The sequence below is a fragment of the Anolis sagrei genome, chromosome 6 (genome assembly GCF_037176765.1).
Source record: "Anolis sagrei isolate rAnoSag1 chromosome 6, rAnoSag1.mat, whole genome shotgun sequence".
Lineage (NCBI taxonomy): Eukaryota > Metazoa > Chordata > Lepidosauria > Squamata > Dactyloidae > Anolis > Anolis sagrei.
In genome coordinates this window covers 106,601,816-106,619,081 of record NC_090026.1, presented here as the reverse complement: position 1 = coordinate 106,619,081, position 17,266 = coordinate 106,601,816, and the positions used below count along the sequence as shown (strand labels likewise).

The following is a 17,266-nucleotide window of genomic DNA, read 5'->3' as shown; positions in this document are numbered from 1 at the left end:
GTGTGTGGAAATAGTTATCTTTACTACAGATGAGTAGACTCCAAATCCTTGCACAGTAAATGTCTGTTTTCTTTATTACACAAGAGCAGACACCAACATTCAACTGAGTCTTCATCAGGCTGTTGGGTTTATCAGAAAAGCTCAATATTTGAGGCAAGGGGTCTATTAATAGTGCTCTTGAAAAATGGATCAACAAGCTCTTGTTAACCAGCATACTCTGCAAAGGTGTTTTATTATGTAGTGAATACACTTGGAGTCTACTCATCTGCAATGTTTTTATATGTTTTAATATTCATTAATTTTAATTTTACATTTTTAACAAATATATTTTAATTGTATTTTGTCCAAAGGCATTGAATTGTTCCCTATACGCAAAGCCACCTTGATTCCCCTTCGGGGTATCATATGACAAAAAGCCAGATTCGCATCTAAGAATGTCATAGATGCAAAAATAAAGGTGGGGGTTAGCCCTCCCAAACTTTAGTTACTACTATGAAGCAGCAGGATTTAGTTGTTTAAGAAGTGGATTAGACTTGCAGACCACACCTTACCTAACTTGGAGGGGTATAACTTGAGATATGGATGACATGCTTACTTATGGTATAGAAAAAAATAAGGTGTGCAAAGAATTTAACAATCCAATAAGATCTAGTCTCCTAAGGATTTGGAAGATGTATAAAGAAGGATGGAGCCAAAAAGCCCTTTATAGCTGTGTCCATTGAAAGCAGTACTTAGGCCAACATCCAGTGAGGAAATAAGAACTTATAGCGAGTATCTAATTAAAGGAAAAGATCAATGGAAATTAAAATTGAGGTAAGAGATAGGGATAAGCAACTGGCTCCATTACCATCAATTACATGATCAATTTAGAAAAGGTGTTAAAGTAGGGCTTGCTAACAGAAAAAAAAAACATTGGAATGTACTCTTGAGAAGGGGAATAAGGGTTTAGTTTCTAGATTATATGTATATATTAGAATAAAACTTAGAGGACAATAGAAAAAAAATCGCTATAATCCCCTGAGCTAAAGACCTAGGGGAAAATATTGATCTGGAGAAATTGGAGTATCTTTGGAAAAGTGGATTTAAATTCTCAATAGCTCACTCCATCTGAGAAAATATTTATAAGATGTTTTATAGATGTTATATAATGCTGGTGATAATAGCCAAAATGGATAAATCCATCTAAGGGAATGCTGGTGGTGTAAGATGCAGAAAGGCACCATTTTCCCATATTTACTGGACCTGTAGGATTGTACAAGATTTTTGGGAAAAGGAGATTAAGGAAACAATACCATTACTAATAATGTTTTTAAAATCCAGAAATGTGCCTTTTAGGAATATTTAGGGAGATAATTAGTAAAGGAGATGAGGAAATTTGTCAATATAGCTTTGTTGCAGCAAGACCAACAATAGCAAAATCATGGAAAGATTAAAAAAGAAGTATAAAAAAAGGATTGGAGAGAAATATTGGACTATATTCAAACGGCCATCTAATGGTATCCAGGGAGGGATATCTAATGGTATCCAGGGAGGAAATAATAAAGAGTTTGTTTAAAAATGGAGATTAGCATTTGAATACATGGACATATGGGTTTTAAAATAGCCAGAAGGGGAATTTACTAAAGTAGGTATAAGGGTAGAGTTTATTAGATACTAGCTTGGGTGCCCAATGTTGCCCAGGTTATTTGAAAAAGTCAATTTTTAATTGTACAAAATGCATAAGGTTGTGGATGAACTACAACTCACATAATGCCAGGTAAACCCTGAAAATCTCAGTCAGTACTTAAAAGTTCGTTACGTTGGGCAAGTTTTCTCTAGCTGCATCATCTGTGGGCTCGGTGGGCTCTCTGGCTGTAGGGTAAACTACAACTCAGTCCGCTCAAACCCCTCCAGTAGGTTGAGTTGGTCATTGGGGTTCTGTGTGCCAAGTGTGGTCCAGGTCCATCATCGGTGCAGGTCACAATTTCTCTGGTTGTGGGTGAACTGTAACTCTCAGAAAGGAAGGTCAGTTCCCCACGAACCCCTCCAGTAATCAAATTTTGGCATATCAGGTATGTGTGCCAAGTTTGGTCCAGAACCATTGCTCTATGGGTTCACAGTGCTTTCTAGATATAGGTGAACTACAACTTCCCTAAATCAATGTGAATTTCCCCTCAAAGGCCTCCAGTGTTTTTTGCTGGTCATGGGGGCATCATGTACCAAATTTGGTCCAATTCCATCTTTGGTGGAATGAGTGCTCATTGATTGCTGGTGAACTATAAATACCAATACCTACAGCTTCAAAATGTCTAGGCCAATTCCCCTCAGAACCCACCAGTATTCAAATTTGGGTATATTGGGTATGCATGCCAAGTTTAGTTCAGATCCATCATTGTTTGGGTTTATAGTGTGCTCTGGATGTAGGTGAACTACAACTCCAATAAATTCCCTCCAAAGACCTCCAGTATTTTTTGTTGGTCATGGGGATTCTGTGTGGCAAGTTAGTTTCAGATCCGTTGTTAGTAGAGTACAGAGTGCAGTTCTTAGATTGCAGGTGAATTATACATCCCAGTACCTACAACTATAAATCATGGTGAATTCTCCCCAAACCTCTCTAGTTTGTTAAGTTGCTGATCAATTCCTCTCTGCTGTGTGCTATAGAAAAGAACATAAAATGGTTAAGGGAGAGGCAGTGGGCATGATTATGCAAATTCCACACAAATAGAGTTATTTATTTATTTATTTCATGTATTTGTATCCTGTCCTTCTCACCCCCGAGGGGGGACTCAGGGCAGCTTTTCAACAGGCAACCATTTGCTGCCATCACACAATTTATAAATAACAATTACAAATTAAAACAATTAGTTAAAACATCAGTTATTAACACATTCATTTAAAATCATATAAGAAACACGGGGATGTCTGTAGTGGAGGAAACATAAAATCTAGTACCTTGTATGAAAGCCTTCACTTGGGTGGGGCGCAGTATGGCATTTGTGGAGGACATTGGCAAGGTTCTTGTACATGTTCATTGTGCTCACGACCTGCAATATCATTGGTGTCTCCTGAGAAGTGGAGCCTATAGCTGTTTGTGGAGGCAAGAGCTTGTCTGTATAAGTGGACATTCCAGCCACATAACACACATACATATGAAAAGTGATATGTGTATATAGATATAGATAGATAGTTGGGACTCACAGTGAGTAGTGTCGGAGGTCATGGGTGGTGGGCTCACAGGTAGCAAGTAGGAGGGGAAAGATTTGGATAGAATATTGCAATGTATTTGGGGAGACTATGTATTGGTATTAAATGTATTTTATTATCTCTAGATGTTACTCCTTTTATATTCCTTATCCCATTAATTTCACTCAGTAAAAATCTTTTAAAAATTAAAAAAAAATCCATAAGTGATTCTGGAGGCAGCTGATTAACTTGACTGTTGTATGCTACAGTAGGATCACCTAGAGAAAAATTCTATACTGTACTTTCCCAGATCAATCTTTCTTGCATTGTTAACTTAAGACACATTGCTGCAACCCAGTACTGAAAGTCTCTCTTTCTCCAGACCTCTTTCACCATCCTCTAGGACTGGGTGACTTTGGACAAAAATAACTTCCAGAACCGGGCTCCCATAAAACGGGTTTATATATAAAAAAGAGCTTTGTTGGTAAGGCAGCTTTGTTACTGCAACACACTCGACGTGTGGTTGCCTTTGAAGACTGTTCAGAAGCTTCAAATGGTCCAATGGACGACAGCCAGATTGCTCACTGGAGCAACGTTCAAGGAGAACACAACTCTCTTATTACACCAGTTCCATTGGCTGCCAGTTTGCTACTGAGCACAATTCAAAGTGCTGTCTTTAGCCAATAAAGCCCTAAATGGTTCTGTCCCAGCTTATCTGTCCGAATGTATCTCCCCTTATGAACCATCTAGGAGTTTAAGATCATCTGGGGACGCCCCGCTCTCAGTCCCGCCTTCTTCGTAGGCGCGATTGGCAGGGATGAGAGGCAGGGCCTTCTCAGTGGTAGCCCCTCGGCTGTGGAACTCCCTCCCTAGAGATATTAAATCAGCCCATTTCCTCTTGACCTTCGGCAGAAAAGTGAAAACATGGTTTAATGAACAAGCCTTTGGGAACCTAGTGCAATAGATAAACATGGAACTATGTGAAACCGAATACTGGAACGGCTTAGACGTTTTTGAACGATGAGGCTAATAGTGAAGGTAGTGGTTTTATATGTTTTTAAAGGTTTTAATGAATGTAGTTTATAATTCTGTTTTAAATGTTTATTATAATTTTTACATTGTTTTAATGGCATCAAATAGTGCCTTGAGTCACTTTTGGGTTCAAAAAAGGCAGGGTAGAAATATCCTAAATAAATAAATAAGGATTTGTTAACTAATTTATGCCTGTATACATATACTGTTTTCTGTTATGAAGCCACATATGAAAGGTACAGCTTTGTGTATAGTAAGGAAAAATCCAAAGCCCCCCCCCCCCCCCCCATTTCATTTATATTAGGTTGAATCAAGATATTAATCCAAAAAAAGTATTGTGAATCAGTGAGATGTGTTAAATCAGTGCTTGTACAAATCTCATTTATTTAATGGGTTTACTCTTGTTAAGATTAGCAGTTGGATTTAGCTACATTTTAATATCGCCATATTTACAGATTATTATTTTTTGTTTCTAAGTGTTTGAACAATCGTATGAACCTGTTGAAGGGTGAAATATAATGCTGTAAATGATAAAAACTGGTTTGAGTTAAATCTGAATTAATTTTCTTTAATTGTTTTGTATCTTAGCTTTCGAACTAGTGTCATATAGTGGTTGAATGTTAGACTAGGACTGGGTGACTTTGGACAAGTAAACACTCAGCCTTAGAGGAAAACTTCCTCTGAAAATGTCTTGATAAAAACCTCATGATCTCATCTCCATAAGCCAGAGTTGACTTGAAGGCTCACGACAATCAGTCTGCTATAAGTAAACCTTATGTATAAGTCAAGGGCAGGTTTTGAGATATGGAGAGAGGGAAAGGGCCAATGCCAACTCAGAGAACCAGCAATCCCTGGCCGCCTCTGGCATTCCCCCACCCAGGTGTCCAAAAAATCCAGAAATAGCATTATGGTATATAGGGTAACTGTTATTTCTCTAATACATTTTTCTTGCTATACATTTTTAGCTTGTTGCAGCTATTGGTCCACAGGAAGCTGAAAAGAAGTATGAATCTCTGTTAAATAACTTATCTCATCCACCTGCTTTCACAACAGTACGAGTGAACACTTATTTGGCATCTGTGGAACATATAAGAGGTCTTCTTTGTGAAGAGATCCACAAGGTTTGTGCAATGTCTCCTCCGTGGGTCAAAGCTTTGGGCATATAGGTCTAGATTCAGGTTTGGGCCCACATGTACACACTGATGGGTGATATAGCTAAAACTAGGGCACCACCTACTCCCATTCTTGGAGATTTTAGATTTGACAACAGTGACAAGGTCTTGATTATATATATACAATTGGATTATTGTATATGGAGCAACATTTGGCAACTGCAGTTGATCCTCAATCGGTGATTCCCATCCTTTGGTCCTCCAGGTGTTTTGGACTTCAATTCCCAGAAATCTCAGTCAGTTTACCAGCTGTTAGGATTTTTTTTTTGTCGTGTCAGGAGCAACCTGAGAAACTGCAAGTCGCTTCTGGTGTGAGGGAATTGGCTGTCTGCAAGGACGTTGCCCAGGGGACACCCAGATGATTTGATGTTTTATCATCCTTGTGGGAGGCTTCTCCCATGTCCCTGCATGAGGAGCTGGAGCTGATAGAGGGAGCTCATCCACCTCTCCCCGGATTCGAACCTGCGACCTGTCGGTCTTCAGTCCTGCCGGCACAGGGGTTTAACTCTCTGCGCCACCGGGGGCTCCGCTGTTAGGAAGTGTGGGAGCTGGAGTCCAAAACACCTGGAGGATCAAAGGTTGGGAACCACTGTCCTAAATGCTGCTGTTGAATAGAGCTGGTTATTGCCTACAGCTGTCTCACAAATATAGCGTTATTTCACCATTTCTGGGCAAAAATAAAAGTGCTGGTTATGACCTTTAATACTCTGCATGGCTTGGATTCAGAGGATCTAGTAGAGCATGGGCCCATCTACTGTTTTAATGTAGTTCAAAGCTAGCAGTAGCCAGACAACAAACTCCCACAAAAGTGTGTGAAAGAAAGCCCTTAATGTGCATGAGTGCTCTATAGTTTGTGTAATCACCATTTGGCCTCTGTTTTCAGTTTTTCCTATTTAATCATCTGCACAGTGGAACCATTTTCTTTACTAGCTATTTGAAATTGCATTTTTTTATTTTTTTTATGACATTTGTGACATTTATGACATTTATATCCTACCCTTCTCATCCCGAATGGGACTCAGAATGGCTTACAAGTTATATGTACATACAATATATTATGCAATATCAGTATTATGTATTACTATATTGTACTATACCACTATACTGCAATATTATTAGTAATATTATATGTAATATAATTATTATATTATGCTATTTTATTTATTATATTGTATTACAATATTAAGATCAATATGTACATACAATCTATTATATTATTAGCATAGCACAATATTAGTATTATAAATTACTATATTGTACTATACCACTATACTGCAATATTATTAGTAATATTATATGTAATATATAATATTATATTATGATATTGTATTATTATTATATTGTATTACTATATTATAATTAATATTATATGAGGGGTATTTTTTAAGTAAGGTCCGTTTAAGTACACAACGAAAGTACACAACTAAAGTTTATTTCAAAAAAGTAAATTTATTTTCAACTGATGACCCAGAAGACATGGTGGAACTAATGGTGTATTAAATGATCAGTGTAGATGTGGCCCATATCTCCATATATAAGTCTACTGAGTTTTACACTGTTCAAGTAAAGGCATTCTCTCTGGCTTCTGGTATTTTCCACTCCAGGAGCCAAAGAGCTTTTTAATTAGGCACACTTTGGTTCTTACCTCAATGTGGCAAAATTGGTCTTTGAATAGGGCCCCTTCTATATTGCCCTATATTCCAGAATCTGATGCCAGATTATCTGATTTAAACTGGATTATATGCGTCTCCACTGCCAGATAATCTGGGATAAGAAGATAATCTGGGGTCAGATACTTGGATATAGGGGCAGTGTGGAAGAGGCCTAGGTTTAAAACATAGTGAAAAAAGTTATGCTATGACTTTTCACTATGTTTTAAACATATTTTAAATTGTTTTAAATTTGTGCTTTAATTGAGTTACTAATTTAATTATATTTTTGTATTAAAAAGCTTTTAATTGTACTTTGTTTTGTTTTAATTTTTTGTCAGCTCTTTTGGGCCCTGTGCTTGGGAGAAAAATGGGATATAAATTAAATAGTTGTAGTACTGATGATCACAGTAATGATAATGGTGATAAGAGGACCGACAGTTGAAATAATTAAGAAAAAATGCCTAACTTGCAATAATGCTGCTTTTATTTGTCTAAAGTCTCAGAAACATGCATTTCTTTTCTAACATATAGCAATATGCAAGTCTTAGCGTTCCAGTTCTTCCGCATCCACAGCTTCCTGACACCTTAGTTATACCTGTTATTGGTCCCAGGTCAGTGTCTTTTAGAATATTATAGTATTTACCTTGCTTGATATTAAATACTTCTGCTAATGTATGGACCAGTCTTGAACCTTGAAAATGGATTAGAACAGATTTACCACTGCTAAATCGGTAATGAGCAGGTTGGCATGTTCATGCTAAACTATAATTACCATTAGGAAGATGAACTGTAGCATGTCTTAGGCATATGCCCCCTTTTATAGCACATTCTTGAGGAATAATTTAAAAGTGTCTGACTCTCTGTGATTAATCATAGCTTTTCATGTTCTAATCTGTCAATCTGGTTAATTTCAGCAACGTTTTGTTCACATAACTCAGCCTCAAGCCATGGGTCATTGAGAGTGCATGCTTGAACATTACATTAACCACAGTTTGGGGTTTGGAAGCTATTAACCTCCTTGCAATTCTGGAGGAGATAGGAAGCAGAGTAGCACTCAGCATTATATGCAAAGTCTTTTCAGGGATTTAACTTTCACAATGCATGTAAATCAGTGATGGAAAATACAATTGGTAAACATAAAAAAGATAACCAATATGCTTTAAATAGAGAAAATGTGCAGGATTAACTTGCATTCTTGATAAACTTGACCTCTCTACATGTAGATTTACTGACTTTCTTCTTCATTGGTGTTTTTTATGTGTATATTACAAAGCTTTTAAAATGTTAGTTTATTAAATCTACCATATATACTCGAATATAAGCCGACCCGAATATAAGCCAAGGCACCTAAGGAGCCCCCGGTGGCGCAGTGGGTTAAACCCCTGTGCTGGCAGGACTGAAGACTGACAGGTTGCAGGTTTGAATCCAGGGAGAGCGCGGATGAGCTCCCTCTATCAGTTCCAGCTCCTCATGCGGGGACATGAGAGAAACCTCCCACAAGGATGATAAAGCATCATAAACATCTGGGCGTTCCCTGGACAACGTCCTTGCAGACGGCCAATTCTCTCACACCAGAAGCAACTTGCATTTTCTCAAGTCACTCCTGACACGACAAAAAAAACCCAACCTAATTTTATCACTAAAAAACTGGGGAAACATATTGACTCGAGTATACGGCGAGGGTGGGAAATGCAGCAGCTACTGGTAAATTTCAAAATAAAAATAGATACCAATAAAATTACATTAATTGAGGCATCAGAGGTTAAATGTTTTTGAATATTTACATAAAACTGTAATTTAAAATAAGACTGTCCAACTCTGATTAAACCATTATTCTAACCTTCTTCGATGTAAATGTGCTTAGTATCTTTCCAATAAAAATAGACTAAAATAATAAATGGAATAAAATAATAATAATAGAGTAAAATAATGGAAATGTAATAATAACAGTAATAATAGAATAAAATAATAAATGTAATAATAACAATAAAGAGAGAGTAAAATAATACATGCAATAGCAACAATAAATAGAGGAAAATTATAAATGTAATAAATAATAATAATAAAGGAAAATAATAAATATAATAATAACAACAACACCAACAACAGAGTAAAATAACAAATAACTTTGACTCAAGTATAAACCGAGGGAGGCTTTTTCAGCCTAAAAAAAGGCTGAAAAACTCAGCTTATTCTTGAGTATATAAGGAATTTCAAATACAAAAGCCGAGTGCAATATTGCACAGTTGTTGTCTTGTTTTCTTAGAAGCAATAATCATGGGGTAAACATCATACAGGAGAAATAAAAGACCAAGAGTAGGCAGCTAAAAACAACAGAGAACCAACAGTTTTCTTAATTATGTTAATAGATTTTCCTGAACTGTTATTTTCTTTCTCCAGAAAGGATCTACAAAAATTGGCAAATGAAGCTATTGTTGGTGCCCAGTGTGGGAGTGCGGTGCTTCGGGGAGCTCATGTCTATGCCCCTGGAATTGTATCAGCATCAAAATGTAAGACCTTTTTTCCTTTACTTTTCTGAAGCATTTAAAGAAAAAAAAACATAGTATCTGGTAGTTGCTTCTCTTGGTATTAATACCAATAATAACATTTTTGCATATCTACATCTGTTTTATTTTGTTCTGTTTCATTGTCATTACTAACTATAAGTGCACTGAAAGTGTTCCAATCTGATCCAGTTCTGTGCTAGAGTTTGCTCCAAATAAATAAAAATAAATAATTATGAATAGAAGGCCTTGAATTTGTAGTCTAGTCAAGTTCCCTTGTGATTGTGTCATTGTTCTCATGCCAAAGAACGTATACTCTGGAAACCTCTCTTATTCTCCCCATTTCTAGTCATGAGAGCTGGTGATCTGGTTTCGGTTTACTCTGACATTGAAGGGAAATGTAAAAGAGGAGCCAAAGAATTTCTTGGGACCAAAGTTTTCATTGGAAATGGGATTTCTGAACTAAGCCGCAGTGAAATTTTTAATTCTAACGGCCCATTGAAGTAAGTAAAAAAATGTACAGTAATTATGATATTTTAAAAAGAAAACTAGTCCATTTTCAAAACATTTCTCAGTAGACAGCACATTTTGGACATAATTGAAAGTGCAGAAAAAAATATTCACAGGCAACAGTAATTTAAATTAAGCTGTAATTTGATATTAAAGATTTCTCATGTTTTGTGGGAAATTTAGCTCATTTATTTTGAGTTGAAAACTGTTTTAAATAAAATATGCATTGGTCTTAAAAACAAAGGCAACAGCCCCTTAATGTGTGCTCTGACTTTTTGTGCCACTGTTTCCAACTATTATGTTCTTAGCGCAACAGTTCCCAACCTTTTTTTTGATGAGGGACCACTTGACGAGGGACCACTTTGACCAGGGACCACTCTCCAACATTCGTACCAAAAGCGTTACGAATCAGGTTTTGGTCAACTTTAGATTCGGTTTGGTTATTTGGGGTGCTGATTCAGAAAATTGCATTAGATAGACCACATCAGATCTAGTTTCTGATACAGAACATATGCCCTCCAGTAGTCGCCATCTGCTCGCCCACAGAAAACCATATTTAGTAAGCCTCGGCACAATAAGAGGCTTTCGTGAGACCAGTTGCTCTCGTTGCAACGGTGAGGCGGTGGACCATATTTTAATTCTTGAGGACCACTGGTGGTCCACAGACCGCAGGTTGGGAACCACTGTCTTAGAGTAAGCTGCATTCTAGCTGCCAGAGAACAGAAGCAGAATATCTTTGGCCTCGAGTCCTGCTTCTTATAGACTCCTGGTTGATCTCTCAATAGGTACTTAGACTTCATTGACTGTCCTTTGTCTGGCCAAAAAAAGGTGAATGAATCTATTCTGCAAGCCTAGAGGAGAGAGAAATCACATTCTAAATACATTAAAGAGACCTCTGCAATGCATGTTGCCCCAGATTCCTCTGCAGATTCCACATTGTTTTCAAATTAACCTTAAAAGGTATTACTAAGGTGAATATCAAATTGTACTCAATTGATTAAAGAAGACATAATGTATGGCAGACCCATTTGAAGTATTACATATTTCATCTGAAGATTATTAATATAATATAGCTTTAGTAGTGTCAATAGCGCAATTGATTCTTTTTGTGCCTTTCAGAGGATTGGGAATAAAAATGATTGAACCCATTTACCTTAGTCCTTCATTTGACAACTTGTTACCCAGTTATCTGTTTTTACAGGTAAGCTGTCTCTTGTATAGTTTCCTGTATATTAAGTCTGATCTAATGCTTTTTTCTTGAAACTAAGGTTCATTGAACACAACAGAATGTACCACTTGTAAAAACAAAGGCAGGCAAAGGGAAATACTGAGGATTCATGCCACTTCCAAAGCTGTTTATTTGCAGCCTATGATCCCTTCAGATTACCCAGACCACTGATTTCTTGGCCAAAAAAGTGTGTAGTGGGATAAATTGCCTTTCTTTGATCTTCTGTTGAACAGTATAAAATACATTTTGTTTCAGAAGGGAAGGAAAAAAGAAAAATTGGGGGATGATAGATTAGCTATTGGTTAGTTGCATCTTTACAAAAGTCTAATATGTCATAAGGAGAAAACAAAGAGGGTGGAGTTTGGAGAATTCTTTTACAAAATTGTCATTGTAACAACTAAGTCTTCTCTATTTATTTAATACACATTTCATAAAATATTGAAGATTCAAACCATTTTAATTTTAAGTCCATTGTTTGTATCTTCTTGTGTCTTTTCACCTTATCTCATGATTTTCATATAGTCTTTTCCAGTTATTCTTCAATAGAAATTGATCTTAATTTTTCACAACATTTTGTTTCACATTAAATATTTTCTTAAATTATTATTATTATCTATGAAGAAAATTATACAATTTTCATTTAAATTGTTAGGTTAGTATTTGTATCATTTTATCATTATCATGCTTTCTCTCTCTTTTGTATTACATAAAATGTATATAATTCTATATAACCAATCCATGTGTATACCCCATCTCAATCTTATTAGTTAATGTTGTTTCACAAAATGTCTTAAATTTTGGGTAGGTACTTAGTACAAAATACAAGTATGTATGTATGTGTGTATGTATGTATATGTATGTGTGTGTGTATGTATACACACACACATACACATATATACAATATTAATAGTCAGTTCTTGTGGGTTTTTTTGGGCTATATGGCCATGTTCTAGAGGCATTTCTCCTGACGTTTTGCCTGCATCCATGGCAAGCATCCTCAGAGGTGAGGTCTGCTGGAGCTGGGAAAAAGGGGTTTATATATCTGTGGAATGACCAGGGTGAGACAAAGGGCTTTTGTAAGTTGGGCTAGGTGTGGATCTTTCAACTGACCACCTTGATTAGCATACAATGGGCTGACTGTGCCTGGAGCAAACTCTTCTTGAAAGGTGATTATAGTAATAATATTTTCCATCCACAACTCTTGGGTTCTCATTTTCCTGGGTTTTATATTTATTTATTTGATTAAAAGCCAAACTTTCCATGCCTCAAATATTGGAGCCCAATTTAATGTATTAAATTTGGCCTTTTCAAAAACTTCAGATTAAACTACAATCACTTACTATGATAATATTTTTATAATCCATTTTTAAGAACTTTCCCAGATAGCTCCTGAAGACCAGGTATCTCAACTTCTCTTTCTAGAGGTTTTGTTCCCACTAGTCCATTCAGAATTTGCCTCCAGTATCTTGCTCAGTTCTTTCTCCACCTCTGGTTCCTGTTTTTCATGTTCTGCAATTTCAATCCATATCTTTCTCAGATTTTGGACATTTTCATAGACACCTTTCCATCCAAGTGAGGACTGTAGTAGCTGTATATTACCTTGCAGATGTAGAACTTTTGATTTGAGATGATCCAGTTTTAATATCTCACCAATTGATTTCTTCTGTATTAAGCTTCCATATTTGTAACCCATCGTATCTATAATGCACAACATATCTTGTAATTTATCCAGTTTGCTGTTTGCAACTTCTAAGGCATTGTTTAAGAGTTCAAATTGTCTATTTCTTTTTTCCATTATTCATTTCAGTTTCCATTTGCTTTTTCTTCATAATACACAATCATCCTTTTATCTTGGCAAAATTAAGTTTTTTAAAGCTTTAGATATCATATTTTTGTATATATATTTTCTATTGCTGGCTATTTAAAAAACAGGTTCCTCTAATTCCTCAGGGAGTGGCAGTTCTGATTATATCAAACTGCTTTTTCAAGGTCAAATTCACTGAATCTACTCTTGAGTAAGTGGTTTTGAACCATTCATTGTAATGCCCAAGTTGTAAGAAACGAATAATGAACCGTTTTTGTCATCTGTTTTACTATCAAGCAAATTTGTTTAGGTTTTCAACATCCATTACTTCACTTCACTATGAAGTTTTGACTTATGTTATTAAATTTCTAGTATTTCTAAGTGCTGTAAACAACAATATCATGACAGTCAACTACATTGCTGCTTTGCACTATTTAGACTCTTGATAAGAAAGAAACAACATTTAGATTGAGATACTTTTAGTTATCAAATAAACTAGGGTTTTAAATATAGCTTTTCTTCCTTTGGTAGAATTTGCCATCTGCAGTGGTAAGCTATGTTTTAAATCCTCAGCCAGGAGAGAGAATTTTGGACATGTGTGCTGCTCCTGGGGGAAAAACAACCCATCTTGCAACATTAATGCATGATGAGGTAAGTGAAGTCGCTGAGCATTTTCTGTTTCCGCAAGGAAAGTCTGATCTGTGTTTCATTAGCATGGCTTGTTTCACTCGTTTGCTGAGATATACAGATAACTCAAAGTAGCACACCATTAATATTTGAACGTACAGTTTATTTCAAGAGTAACTTTGCAGTACAGCAACATTGTGGAGTAAACATAGATCTTTCAGGGCTACCTATACAAATGAAATAAATAGGGTTTATTTCTGTGGACATGTGCTAGACTTAAAAATGATTCTTTCACCACCACCACCCTTCCCCCACTCCCCTTTCTCCCGTATATCTTTAAGTTTGCATATGTAAAATTTCAATAAAAACTTTATTTAAAAATGTACAAGTGGAAGATACAGGAGAGCCAGCATGGTGTATGGGTTTGGGTTTTGGATTATGACTCTGAAGACCACGGTTTGACTCCTTACTCAGCCATAGATACATACCGACTGGCCTTGGGTAAGTCACCCTCTGTGATCCTCAGAGGAGGGCCATACAAATGCACTCTGAAAGCTCTTGTCAAGAAAATCCTGTGATAGGGTCACCTTTGGGTTGCCAGATATTAGAAGGCATTCAGCAACAAGAACGTAGAGATAACATAGTATTATGGGGCAAAATACATTCCAAATTAATCAGGATTGGTCAAACTATGTATTTACTGTCTAGTAATCATGACATAATCATACTGTGTTTCATGAAATGTACCATTTTTCTATATGGAAGAATTTTATTTTGGAAATTCACCTTTTGCATTTTTTGTAGAGTTTTGCATTTTTCCATTTCCTAATGAGTTGGAAAGGTTGCATTCTCTATTAAAATACTTTGTTCATCTTAGATTGCCTTGGAACAGGGGTGTATTTTGTAAGATGTTGGTTTAGCAACTGGAGGCCCAGGATATAGTGGTTTAAATCCCTTCCTCATATTGCAGGCTCATGTTGACCACATCTGCTTATGGAGAAAATCAGGCAGGATCACTAATAAACATACTGCATGTTGAAGCATTTCACCCTGGAAAGAGGTTTTTGAGTGAATGTAATATTTTTATATATCTATGTTGGTCAAAATCAAATAGATGTGTTAAACAGGAACATATCAAATACCTTACTATTGGTGTTAATGCTTGCCATATTATACTGCCCCCCCCCCCCCTTAAAATTGTATGTTTAAATGCGTCTATTTGAAAAGAACCCATTACCAAATATTTTCAGCAATTCTGCATCCATTTTTATCTTTCAATATATTTTTCAGGGAGAAGTGATAGCTCTGGACAAGATAGCAGACAAAGTGAAAAAGATTAAGCAAAATGCTTCCCTACTGAAGTTGAATTGTATTAAGACATTCTGTTGCGATGGAACGAAGGCACTTGAAATCAACAAGAGAGAGGATGGGCAAGGTAATAATGATTTTTTGTACCTTTTTCCAGGTTGTTTTTTCATAGGATGCTGGGATTGTAGAGATGGAAGGATCATGTAGGGCATTGCCCTGATGAATGGGTATCTGGATATCATTTGAAAACCTCAAATGAAGGAAGAGCCCAGAATCCATGGCAGTTATTGATACTGTTGAATACCTCTTACCATCCCATGGGCCACACTTTGCCCACCTGTGGTTTAAACAGTTATAGCCTTAATGTCCCTGCACTTCAATATATGTTGCTGAAGGGGCACCCATAGAACACATAAAGTTATATCACCCGTTGAAACTTGCCTTCTCATCAGATGGATGTTCACTCTTCCTCCAACATAGCTGTGAAAAGATCAGAAATGTCCACTTCCATTTTAGAAAAAATAAAATAGTATATATAAACACTGATTATGCTTAGTCTTAAAAAGAGTTAAGGTAAACACACCAACCTTCTAATTATGTAGTATGAAGTTAGCTTCTTTCCAATAATTACCTTTAGATTGCAGCACTGTTGTGACTACAACAGGCAGGGGGAGCAGAGGTGCCGAGGTATTGATTAGCATTGTATCTGAATTAACCTACTATTTATTCTTTTCTCAGCACTGTTTGGTAATTTGCTGAGATACCAAGTTTGATTGCTGAGAAAGCATCCTGAATTGTCCTTTGGGGGTGTTTATTAACATGCTTTATTGCAATTACATAATTTTCAAATGTTTTGCATCTGGCCTATTTTTATGTGTGTGTGTGAAGTTGGCTATGGGATTCAGAAGATATATTTTATGTTTCAAATTGAAGACTTGGAGATCTTGTCATATATCAACATAATGAGGCTGATTATAAATTCAGATTTTTGAGGAATGGCATACGAGTGAAGGGAAATTTTGCTGCATTGATTATGGCAATTTCTAGCAATTAATTTGTTATGAAGAGTTTCAAACCAATTCCAATATGACTGCATTTGCAGATTATTCCTGGATAAATTAGCATCAAGCTTGTGTCATTTAAATGGATTTTTCTGGAAAGTTTCCAAGCTATGCCAAAGTTAAGAAAGCAACATGCAGTTTTTGAAATGGTGCCTTATTTGCTTGCAGAGGGACCTCCATTCTCCCCAGAATCATTTGATCGAATACTCCTTGATGCTCCTTGCAGTGGGATGGGGCAGAGGCCAAATATGGCTTTTTCCTGGTCTTTAAAAGAAGTGACTTCTTATCAGCCTTTGCAACGCAGGCTCTTTTCAGTGGTACGTATTCATAGTAAAAATTGCTAATGAAAGTTGCAGATGTAACTGAAGAAGGTTGTGGACATGCAGCATTGTCTGGAGAATCTAGTGACCTTGGAAGTTGCTTCATTAGATCATAGCCCACATTCTTACCTAGTGATTAACAGGGAATTCTTGCTTATATTACCAGTTCATCATGCCAGGCATCTGTAGAGTTTCCACTGTCTTATCTCATCTTGATGTACAGATTAAAAGGAAAAGTTGGTTTTTATCCTTTGGGTAATCCTAATCTTTAGTTCTGATTTACCCACTCTCATGAAGTTGGTACTAATGTTTGGCCTGTAAACTGATATTTTTTCAAGAAGGAGGGTCATTAAAGTGCCAAATATACAAGGTACAAGTAATTGTTCTGTAAAAAAAAACAGCAGCAGTTTGCATGTTTATTTTTAGCTTTACCTCTAGATAAAACAGAGACATTGAAAATGCATGATTTTCCTCAATTATCAGTTATGTTTGAAAATGAAGCAACCCTGGTAATATACCATGGGGCCATTCAGCCAAACCATATATCAAGGTCTGAAGAATTTTTCTACGGTTTAAAATTCCAAAAATGTTTATTAATTTTTAAAAGTCAATCACATCTAATGATCATGACCCATTTAATGTGAGGCTGTTTTCTAAAAACCTGATCTGAACCCCTTTGAAATAGCAGATAGCATAGCTCTTTGACTGTGGATTTTTCTTTTCTTATCTCCAGCATGGAATACATAAAGTGCATAGTCTCTTCTTCCTCGAAAAATACATTTGTTATACCTTTAGACCCTCCAGTCTCACCCAAACAGCATATAAATGAAATAAAATAAATCAGTTAACAGTGAATGTGTAACCATAGTTGCTAAAGCCAACCCAA

At 36.3% G+C, this 17,266-nt stretch overlaps 1 protein-coding gene across 1 annotated transcript in view; it reads left to right on the top strand.

The window, feature by feature from the left end:
• NSUN6 (NOP2/Sun RNA methyltransferase 6) overlaps positions 1-17,266 on the top strand; it is a 29,379-nt gene that overhangs the window by 6,544 nt on the left and 5,569 nt on the right. The window contains exons 2-9 of the mRNA XM_060782364.2: positions 5,160-5,315; positions 7,550-7,629; positions 9,419-9,528; positions 9,872-10,025; positions 11,152-11,233; positions 13,596-13,715; positions 14,982-15,126; positions 16,229-16,377. Of these exons, the coding sequence (XP_060638347.2) occupies positions 5,160-5,315; positions 7,550-7,629; positions 9,419-9,528; positions 9,872-10,025; positions 11,152-11,233; positions 13,596-13,715; positions 14,982-15,126; positions 16,229-16,377 (996 nt within the window). The remainder of the gene's footprint in view (positions 1-5,159; positions 5,316-7,549; positions 7,630-9,418; positions 9,529-9,871; positions 10,026-11,151; positions 11,234-13,595; positions 13,716-14,981; positions 15,127-16,228; positions 16,378-17,266) is intronic.